At 38.6% G+C, this 11,253-nt stretch overlaps 1 protein-coding gene across 3 annotated transcripts; it reads left to right on the top strand.

The window, feature by feature from the left end:
* The first annotated feature begins 222 nt into the window (after window positions 1-222).
* gata6 (GATA binding protein 6) lies at window positions 223-8,567 on the top strand. Of its 3 annotated transcripts, none has more exons than XM_084119578.1 (7): window positions 223-427; window positions 1,191-2,097; window positions 3,473-3,639; window positions 4,094-4,219; window positions 4,350-4,437; window positions 4,519-4,619; window positions 5,686-8,567. In XM_084119578.1, exons 2-7 carry the CDS (start codon window positions 1,245-1,247, stop codon window positions 5,851-5,853), a joined length of 1,503 nt encoding a protein of 500 aa, XP_083975704.1. In that variant the 5' UTR covers window positions 223-427; window positions 1,191-1,244; the 3' UTR covers window positions 5,854-8,567. The 3 variants fall into 3 exon arrangements, with proteins under 3 accessions (XP_083975704.1, XP_083975706.1, XP_083975705.1); XM_084119580.1 differs by lacking the exon at window positions 223-427 and adding an exon at window positions 496-779; XM_084119579.1 differs by lacking the exon at window positions 223-427 and adding an exon at window positions 697-908.
* Window positions 8,568-11,253: the final 2,686 nt, after the last annotated feature.

Genomic DNA, 11,253 nt, shown 5'->3' with positions numbered 1-11,253 from the left:
TAAATTACACCGATATTTCATGTCGGCAAATTTATTAATTTAATACATTTAAATAACCCTAACCCTAACCCTAACCCTTTCAGGAACATTTTATATAAAAATATATAGTTTGCTTGTCCGCTAAAGCAATTAAACACGTCCCTTCCATTTGTGAAAATGTAGTCAGATTTATAAGACTCGCATTTTCCATTCGATATCAAGGACATGCACACTAAGTAAGGTGTAAAGTGAAGCGCAGCACCCCTATCGAGCAGATGTGTTTGCTCAAGCTGGAGTCCAATCAGAGGCTCGGAGCGCACGAGGCGCCTCCTCTCTTAAACATCGTCACGAGTGAACAGAAAACTTTCATTCCTAATAGTTCTCCAAGTCCTGCAACCACAGAACCGCTGGATCCCGCGAACACCAACTTATGGCAAACCACCAATAGGTCAGTGGTGTCTTTTTCTTCCCTTATCCGAGTCTTGATTATAAATTTCCTTCCCAGCGCTTGCCTTGGTGCTGAGTTCGGTGCCAGCCGAGGAGAGTCTAAATCATTTTGGGATTATTTTTACCCTGCCTCTCTCTCTCTCTCTCTCTCTCCCTCTCTCTCTCTCACTCTCTCTCTCTCTTATCTGTTGTGGGTCTTATCAAGTGGTTATCTCTTTTCTGCAAAGACATATTACGGTTTGTTTCCTATCTGTTTTTTTTTTTTTTTGTAATTATGATGAGGCTTCATCAAGAGGGAGGACGGATTTGCGACACGGATGGATTCAGATCTTCAGTGTAAAGCCCTGTATGGGGTGTGTATGCGCGCGCGCGTTTGTTTTCCTGGAATTTAGTGAAGTTGTGTGTTCGGTCATTCATGTCATGCAGCTCAACTTTTAATTTTAGAATACTACAAGATGTCACAATAATCATGAATGATTTGAGTAAGTTAGTAGCTGCACCATTGTGCGCTTTCTGAAGTGAAACTGTCTCCGCGGTAAAAGAAAAAGTGAACATAGCCTTTATCATAATTAATATTTTAAGTGCTAAATCATAATAAACCTTGAGAGGAACTTTAACAGTTGGATAAGTTTATTTACTTTATGCTTTGAGCTCCTCTTAAATTATCTAACATTATAATGATATAGCATCTATATATTTTTTTCTTTTGGAGACCATTTCCCTTTACGCTCTATATTCCAACATTTTTATGTTCTCATTTTCAGTGCACTTTTGCCTCTCCATTTTCCACACACTGTGAGATATAAAAGGGATCCTGGATGGACCTGGGTGATAACAGCTGGTCCATGGTCAAGCGCGAAGTGTCCAGCAGCAGCAGCCCAGGGTCTCCGGCTGAGCAGAGCTACCTGAACACTGACCGGAGGGACCGGCTGAGATCCCCGACGCCGACGCACCTGGACGCGGTGGGAACCCGTCGCCCCGAGGCCAGGCCCCTACACTCCTACGTTCACTTTGGGCATCCCAACAACGCCCTGCCCAATTCTGACGACGTTACACTCTTCACGGATTTAGACCAGGGCAACAAACTCATCATCTCAGGTGGACACACAAGGGAGACGCATAAGGGAGGCTTAATTGTGGACCCTACCGACATGTATCAGACACTAGCCATCGCCGCGGCCCAGAGTCAGGCCGGTTATAACGACTCTCCATCGGCCAGTTACATGCACTCCAACCCTAATTCTCCCGTTTATGTGCCGACGTCTCGCGTTGGAACGATGATACCGAGTTTGTCCTATCTACAACCAGGGGTTTCTTCCCAGCCGAGCCATGCGGTAAGCAGCCATTCGGTTTGGTCACAGTCCGCACCGGAGAGCCCGTCCTACAGCACTGGAAGCCCGCATACCTCCAACCGTTTCCACTACTCCCCTAGTCCGCCTATGAATAACGGCACATCGAGGGATAACAACTACACTAACCCTCTGAATGTAAACGCTCGAGAGCAGTACCTTTCACGACCAATAAGTGGATCTTACACAAGCCCGTACCCTTATGTGGCCCCGCAGCTCTCACAGTTACCGGCGGCGTGGCCCGCGGGGCCCTTCGAGAACTCCATGCTGCACTCCCTGCAGTCAAGAAGCGCGCCGCTGTCCATCCGGGGGCCCAACGGGGGTAAGCTATGGCCATTCATTCCTATTCATATCAAAATTCCTTTCTGGCTGTGAAATTCAAAAACTCACGTTTCCGTCACATTTCTGGCAGTCTGTGAATAATCCAGTTATTTTTTTATTTTATTTTTTTAAATTATTTTAAATGTTAAGGCACATAATATGTCGCCAGTCTCACAGGTAGATATTTTTATTTAGATTTTTTATTAAACATTAACGATATAGGCTATTTGTGATATTTAAAACTATAATATTGTTTTATATAATGCCAGTAGGCTACTTGTGTTCGTTAGCATCTGTAGCCTGTTTGGCGACAGGTGAAAATACGAGCAATCGTTTTTTGGAGGGGAATTTAACTTGCGTCATTACAGAAAGTTTGAAACACCAGTTGAACCTTTTAGCTATTGGCTACTTGTGTGTAAAAAAACAAAAAACAAACAAACAAAAAACTTTTATTAAGACCTTCCAATCTTTTGTTCTGACTTCCTATGTGGGAGTTCAAGCCTTATAATTTAAGGCTTGTTTTAGGGTTAGGGTTAGGGTTTTAGCAGTAACCCTAAAAACAATTTTTTATATTAGGGTCAATATATAATTGATATGAACATGTCAAAAATATGTAATAACTAATTTATATTAAAAGAAAGAAAAAAGAAAGAAAGAAAGAAAAAAAGGAATGAACCAATTTACTAATTCTAACGTTTCAAATAACAACGTAATACAACAACAGTGGTAGATAATTGTGTAGCCTGTAGTCTGATGAAACTTTTAATGAGAACGTCATTGAAATTTACGTTTTTTTAAATAAAATGGTTAACGAAGTTCTCAATTTGCAGCCCATGGCTTCTAATATTCCGTATATAACTGTGCGTAAGTGTGCACATTTTAATATAATTAATTGTAATTAGACTAAAAATATGCGGGTAATAACAAGCTGCTCTGAAAATAAAGTGCTTAGGCTATTCCAGATTTCGTGCATGTGTAAATTTGGACATCAGTTAATACGAGAAAAGAGGGTTACACTTTATTTTAGGGTTTCATTGTTACAGTGTAATTATATATTTAAGTACTGAGTAATATTGATTAACTACACGTACTTATAGGGTTAGGGTAGGATTAGGATTTGGTTTAGGGTTAGTTGCATATAATTATGCATAATTCACTGTTCTTGCTATGGTAAGTACATGTAGGCCTAACATGCAACAAGGACACTGTAAAATAAAGTGTTACCGAAAAGAGTTACAGAAAAAAACAATAGTCACACCTGTCATTAATGCTATTAGTCTGTTGCAATGTGTCAAGTCTGCGCAATTCATTTGGCGCACATTGAAGTTGATGGTGAATAGTGATGTTGACTGACGGGCGACTGTCTGTGTGTTTAGATTTGCTGGACGACATGATGGAGAGCCGCGAGTGCGTCAACTGCGGCTCCATTTCCACCCCGCTGTGGAGACGCGACGGCACGGGTCACTTTCTCTGCAACGCCTGCGGTCTCTACAGCAAAATGAATGGACTCAGCCGACCATTAATTAAACCTCAGAAGCGTATGGTGAGCGTCGTCTCGATGAGCTACTTAACCACTCAATTTCCTGCCTATTTATTTCAAACAATAGCCAGAGGTTATCTGGGAACATCTTCACAGGTCTACTCCCATAATAAACGCTATTTTTATTGGCTAGACAAGTTTGCAGGCATTAAACGTTAATTGTTTAGGCTACAAAAATACAGTGTGCAAATGTTTTAAAAATTATATAAATATATTTAATATTTGTCTAATCGAAGCCCCTTTTCATTTTAATTGTTTATGCAATGAAATTTACTTTGCATTATACAAGTAAAAAACTAAAGTGAAATATCGCGCATAGGTTGAATATCTGAAACGTTAAATTAACAGCAGAAATTAATAACATAGATTTTCATTCTACCATTTTAGATTGCTAAATATGAGAGGCTTGATCTTTATTAGTATTAATTAATGACATTGTTAATTGCTTTTGTCTCAGTCGTCTTCAAGGCGGATCGGCCTGTCGTGCGCAAACTGCCAGACGAGCACGACGACATTGTGGCGCAGAAACGCGGACGGCGAGCCCGTGTGCAACGCCTGCGGACTTTACACAAAGTTACATGGGGTAGGCTATACTAGATATTCCGTCTAAACAAGTCTAATACAATTGAAATAAAACAAATTGGAACAATTAAAATAAACGCGATGCTACCTATTATCAGTATTTTACAATCTGGATTCATGTGTTTTTTTAGGTGCCTAGACCCCTTGCCATGAAGAAAGAAGGCATTCAGACAAGGAAAAGAAAACCAAAAACCTTGAACAAAACAAAGGGATCATCTGGTATGTTAAGTGATACTAAATATAATAAAAGCTTTCATTTATGTGTGATTGAAGAAACTGACTTATTAAAATAATTCACAGGAAGTAGTTCTGTTCCAATGACTCCAACATCTTCATCGTCTTCTAATTCAGACGAGTGCACAAAGAACAGTCCTTCATCGACGCAGGTGCCTGTAACATCAGTAAGTTCATACACCCTTATTTTTCCTTTTCAAAGGCTGTATTTGTGTTGTAAAAATGCAGCATTAAAATGTTACAAAACTTACAGATAAAAAGTTGCGGTAACACTTTCTTTCGATAGTCCACTTTAGACATTCAGCTAAATCACTTTGCAACTGCATGTCAACTAGCAGTCATTAGAGTGTTAATAGACTGTCTGCTTAAAGGGATAGTTCACCCAAAAATGAAAATGATCCCATGATTTACTCGCCCTCAAGCCGTATGACTTTCTTCTTTCAGCCAAACACAATCAGAGTTATATTAAAACATATCCTGGCTCTTCCAAGCTTTATAATGGGAGTGAATAGTAACGTGGTAAAGGCCTTCTGAAGCGAAGCGATGCGTTTTTGTAAGAAAAATATCAATATTTATAACTTTTTAATAACTATAATCACTGGCTTCCGGTAACGGTCATACGCAAGTCTAGTTCCAGCTGAAGAGTGATGCATCGCTTTGCTTCAGAAGGCCTTTATTAACCCCTGGAGCCGTATGGATTACTTTTATGATGGATGGATTAGCTTTTTTGTGAAGTTACCATTCACTCCCATTATAAAGCTTGGAAGAGCCAGGATATTTCTTAATATAACTCTGATTGCGTTTGGCTGAAAGAAGAAAGTCATATACACCTTGGATGGCTTGAGGGTGAGTAATAAATTATGGGATGATTTTCATTTTTGGCTGACTTAACCCTTTAATATCTGTTAACACTTTATTTTGATGCGCCCCAACAGACATTTGACTGACTATAAGTAACTTTGCATCTACATGTTAACTTATTCTACTAACCCTAACACCTAACAGTCTACTCATACTCCAACGGGAGTTAGTTGACATAGTTGCAAATAAATGAGAGTCAGTGGAATGTCTAAAGTGGACTATCATTCTGGTGTTTGATAAATGATTCCTCTGCATTACTCATAGAACTTGCAACATTTTGTGCTTTCAAGACATTATTCAAATAGACCATTTGAGGACAACAACATGGTTTGCCTTTTATTTGTCACGCTAACATTCACCGGTTTGATCCAGGTCAACTCTTCGACGCTGCTGGGCCAAGTGGATGTTCAGTGCACGACCGGCTCCATGGTGAAGTACCCCGGCCAGGAGAGTCTGTACACGAATGTAGGCCTGACGTCCACGGCTGACGTGGCAACCTCCGTGAGAGGGGACACTTGGTGCCCCATGGCCTTGGCCTAAACCCTGGCATTATGGGACGGGAGCCATTTGCTGTCCTTCAGCTCTCTAGAACATCGCTTTCGGCGTTGTACTTAAAATCTGGCAGGGTGTGGGGGTTGTCATCTGTTTTCGGTCTGTGTTCGTGATCTTGAGCAGAGGCCTTATCTGTTCCAAATACTCCAGTTTTTGATTCACCCCGTGGAATACTGGACGTCCATGATGGAGATTATCTATGAGGACAACACTTGAGAGAGAGAGAGAGAGAGAGAGAGAGAGAGAGAGAGAGTCGTCTTTAACATGCCTTTGGTACTTTCAGAGCACACCCTGCACCATGAATGTTGCTTGGAGGAGTAAGTGGATCAAAAATCATTTAAAAAAAAAAAGTAGATTTGTACATATTAATGCCAACGGATACTTCACCCGTCTGGAAAGACAAGGTTGTTGATTGGACTGTAGTGATCTGATGAAAGAGAGAGAGATAGAGATAGAGAGAGAAAAGGTTGATCTTTCTGAAACTGGAATTGAAGATTAAGTGTCAAGGTGTTCTTATTGACAAATGCCAACATATTTATGAAGCTACCGTTGTTCAAATAATGCATATATTTGTCAATAAAGATAATGTCAAATAGAGTAGGACTGAAGCCTTGCCCTTCCTTTTAAATATTTTTTTGTTTGTTGCAGTGGACGTCGCTCACAAATCTGCACACCTTCTATGTGAATTTTAAAAGAAAATGAGACAAAAAAAAAAAAAAAAGCTCTTATAAGATTGAACTGATTTGAGATGGTTTAACACAGGGTATCAAAGATGGCAGGAACTCGCACGAGACCTGCTTAGTTCGATAACACATTTTTTCCTAGATCTCGCTATCAAATTAATATGGTCTAATCAAACAAAAATAGTTTTGGAAGTGTGGAGAAATCTGAATGTAAATCATCAGCAAAGCATAAATAAAATGACCGTTATATATCTCTGTTTGAACAAACGGCACTCAGGATTTCTTTTCTGATGTCTTTTTTTTTTTTTTTTGTTACAACACAAGACTGCAGAAAAGGTTTTTCTGCAGTGATTTTTGGATGTATAAGACTACCTAACGGCATTGATGTGAAATATCAATGCATATTTCTGTTTATTTTTCAGTGTGATTCACCTCTGTGGTCACGACTTTAGCTGATGAAGGGACAATGTTCAATCTGGATCTTGCTTTCACAATTTATTGAATGTTTTAGAGAGAGTAATGTGTGCCAGAATCAACCAGTAGTGAAGGTTTCTTGTAAGTCGCCATCTGAAGCTCAAGCATACTGCAATGACAGTAATTAATGAGTTTAATTCACTCGTGAAAGAGTTCAGTCTCAAGTGCTTTTGATTTACGGCCTCTGATCTGTTAAACAGTTACCCAACTACAAGTTTCCCGTGTAAACATCTTATGGCTTTGAAATTGGGGATTGAAGGGGTACCAGAAGAGCCTTTCTTCACATGATGATGAGTGAATCCGTGACATTTTTGGACAAGCTTTTTGTGTCATAGGGGATGCTGTGTGGACAACACAAGAAACATTTCGCTATCGTTGTGATTCGCCACCTTTACAACCTCTACAATTATTTATTTCTGTAATGTAGTGTGTTTGTAAAAGGTGTTTGTTTATTGTATTTTAATTAACATGGTTGTATTTTTTTTTTTTTTCAATTCCAAATTATTCTGATTAGTCTGTTAAACACAGATTTACTGTTTTGGTTTTGTCTTGAAAATATCCAAAGCATGATAAAATTGCAAAGGTGTGTTTTTTTTATATAGATTTTGAGGTTCAGACCTTCCATTTTTTCTGAAATGGTTTTTCACATGAACCACTGGAACCACATAGTTTTGATAAATTTAATCAAAATGATTTTCCTTTTTTTATTGTCATCACCAGTCATAAAGCAATGTTCTTAAACCGATTGACTCTCCCTTCTGTTTTCCAGTGTACAGAGTATTGAGAAGGATGTCATTGTTAATTTCTTTTTCTTTCTCAGATTAGTTCATTAACACTGGAACAATAAATAATAGCCATGACTAAAGTGGTTGTTTTTCCCTTCCCTTATTTTTCTTTGAATTGTTTTAATTTAATGAAGTATTAATCCATATTGTTAAAACAACAACGCTTATTTTGCATTGATTTTCGAGTCATGTACTCAATTGTACTCATAGGCCAGATGTTTGCTCATGGGTCACGGATCTTTTTTTTTGTTTGTTGGTACACTGAAGCAAATTAAAAACTTGAAGTTTGTATTTCAACAATAGTAACTTTTCACGAATATGTTTATTTATTTCGTTTGTTTTTGTTTCATTACAATTACCTTAATTGCATTGGTAAATGATAAGCGTTATCAAAAAATGGATTTGGGTCAACATGAACATCACAGATAAAGTTGTGCGTTTAACATTTTGAAGACTTTGCTTTAAACCAGAGCCCAAATGAAGAATTGGTTTATGTGAACTTTGACATTTGAATGTGCTGATCTTTGCCTCAAGGTTGGACTTTGATTTATGACCGATTGATGACGTCTCGGCCCCAATAGATTGGGGGTCTCTGATGTAATTCCTTGTGATGCTGGTGAAACAAACATATGAAACACCATCTTCACAACGCTTCTTTTGCTAGAACGCATTGAAAGGAATCCCAGAACCAGTTGTATTGTTTCTTTGTCGTAAATGTCTTTTTTTTTGTAGTACATTCAATATAAATGTTCCTCTCATTTGTTTGAAATCTTTCTTTGCATTGTTCACATTTTGGTTTTGTCTAAACCCATAAAATCTCTTTTAGAACTGTAACTTTTTTAGAACGAGTTCCTTTTCCCATGTGTTGTTCTTCCTTTATCTGTTTGTCAATTGCTACACTATAACACCGGCCCAGACTAGCATTTCCACAGAGCAATAGTTGCTCCCTGCTGCCCTTTTGAACTACGCTTGCCCTCTTTGCTTCAGAGAGAAGTACCAGCCACAACATAAAGCTCAATAACTCAGAAACACACACCATTAATAACAGCTTTGGCACAGCCCAACAGAATTCACTTAGACTGCGCTAACGTCACATTACATTCCAGTTCCCCTCTCCTGTCACCTACCGTTCCAGTGTTGATTAAGATTTATCCTGATGCATTCTGGTTATCTGCCCTGGGTGTATGACATACTGCTATGAGGTTTATTGGGGGGTTGGGATCTGTGAAGGATTTCAGCAAATTCTTCTCTTTGTGATTGAGGGCGGGGAGTGGCGATCTTTGCCAAGACGCTCCACGCAAGCGCAGTTATATTGGTACAAGGTGGTATTGCATATATGACTGTTTTTTTTTTAATGTCACAGCAGAGGTGAGACCCATAGTGCCAGAACACTGCATTGCAAAACAAAACTATTCTTTATGAGTCTTTCCCCCCAAGTTTTGTCTAAAGTTTCCAGTTTAAATATCTAAAAATATAAATTTACTGAAAAAGCAACACTGCTTTCTCCTGCAAGGATCTCCTACACGCATGTTTTGTCTATCATTCTGCACTGGCAGATTTTTTCACTTGTTGTAAAACAGTTAAAGTGAAAATGCTGCCAGTGCAGATAGACAAAATAAACATAGATTTGAGGCGCCGTCTATGAAAACCTTATATAATAAGCAATAATACTTCTTAAGTAAATTTATGTAGTTTTAAGAATTTTTAATTAAATTTTTACTGGAAAGCAAGTCAAAGAGTTTTGTTGTAATGTTTATTGGTAACACTTTATTTCGATGGTCCACAACTTTGCAACTATGTCAACTGACTCTCATTAGAGTATTAGTAGACTTTAGTAGACTGTTAGGTTAGGGATAGGTGTTAGGATTCAGGTTAGTAAGTTGACATGTAGTTGCAAAGTTACAGTCAGAAACTTGTATTTTGGCGGGCCATCAAAAACAAAAGTTAGCAGATATTAATTAAGCAGACAGTCTACTAATACTCTAATGAGAGTTAGTTGATATAGTTGCAAAGTTACTTATAGTTAGTAAAATGTCTACAGTGCACCACTGAAATTGTTCAGTGAAAAGTGTTACAGTTTATATTATTTTTAAAAGCTTTTTTATTCATGGAATGATGCTTGGGACACTTTGCTGAGTTATTTGGTTACAATTTGTTTATTTGGTTGAGGCAGAATGTTAAAGGCCCACTGAAGTGCCTTGGAACACGCAGCTTTGTTTTATGCATTGACGTAATTTCCACTGAAACAGGAAGCTATGGCGGGACATGTTGAATGGCTCCTCCTCCTTTTCAGCGAATCCGAGCGCTGATGATACGTTGGATTCAGTAGTAGAGGTGTGAATAAATTCTAGCCATTTCATTCCTAACCAACGTACAGTTGGAGAACGGAATAAAACTCGAGCGTTTGAGCAACCGAACACACATCTCCAACCCACATTGCTCTGTGACGTGTCAACGGTCGCTTTGGCCAGGTGGTATTTATAGCATAGGGGGTGGAGCTTTAGATTCTAGAGAGCGTTTGATTGGACAGAAGATGTGATGAGAAGGTGAAGTCCGCGGTGATGTCATAAAAATCTGTGATCCATTTAAGCGAAAATGAGGGACTGTAAATTTTGAATGCTTATATCTCCTAAATACGAATTTTGACATTTTTTTTAGAGCACACCAGCTTATAGATAACCTTAAGGCTAACATATTCATACTAAAAGCTAAAAAACAAAATTTTGATTTCAGGGGGCCTTTAACCATATGTAAAAACATACTGTGGCAAGCAGGGTGGGCCCGAGAGCCGTGGGAACGGAGCAAAGCCGGTGGCGTTAGTGCCAATGAGCGACACCTGCGCAACACAACAGTCTTGAGTCTCATGGAGGAGCTCCGGAAGGATAAAAGGAGGAGTGACAACAGTGAAGGACGAGAGAGGACCACGCAGGCCTGGACTTTACGTTGTGTTTTGTTTATGTTTGTGCGGCAGTCGTCCATGAGGGGCTGCCGCTTTACTTTTGTTTTGTAGTTTGTTTATTTTTTGATTAAAGTTTTATGTTACGTTACTTCATCATTGTGTATCAGACATCGCCTCCTTGTGGAATAAAGGTAAATTGCACTCATATTTATATATATAAAATAGACTTACACTGTTACACACCTCGGGTCATTAGTGACCCTATACAACTTTTGCAAAAAATGAATGGGAAAACAGACATTCTTTTATAATTGTATAATGAATGGGAAAACAGACATTCTTTTATACTTGTATCATTTTTTTGTTATATTGTTTGTAATGAATTGATTGAAGAATACTAAGAATGTTGTTGTATAACTTTAAAAAAATAAATGAGGTGGAGGGTAGTGAATGATGTCCCGGGTCACTTAAGACCCGAGGTTTAATGTCTTTAAGGGTTAATGTTTGTCACATTATTTTAGTGTGTTTTCCCATGATGGTGTCTTGT

This window comes from Abramis brama (assembly GCF_963993115.1).
Source record: "Abramis brama genome assembly, chromosome: 7".
In the NCBI taxonomy this organism is placed as follows: Eukaryota; Metazoa; Chordata; class Actinopteri; order Cypriniformes; family Leuciscidae; genus Abramis; species Abramis brama.
The sequence above is the reverse complement of the archived record's forward strand: the minus strand, read 5'-3'. Positions and strand labels throughout refer to the sequence as shown.

Bases quoted from the DNA above. Each gene is read 5' to 3' on its own strand.
- gata6 (XM_084119578.1), top strand. From the start codon at position 1,245: ATGGACCTGGGTGATAACAGCTGGTCCATGGTCAAGCGCGAAGTGTCC. The intron at 2,098-3,472 runs GTAAGCTATGGC...CTGTGTGTTTAG, and splicing joins CATCCGGGGGCCCAACGGGG to ATTTGCTGGACGACATGATG. The intron at 3,640-4,093 runs GTGAGCGTCGTC...CTTTTGTCTCAG, and splicing joins TTAAACCTCAGAAGCGTATG to TCGTCTTCAAGGCGGATCGG.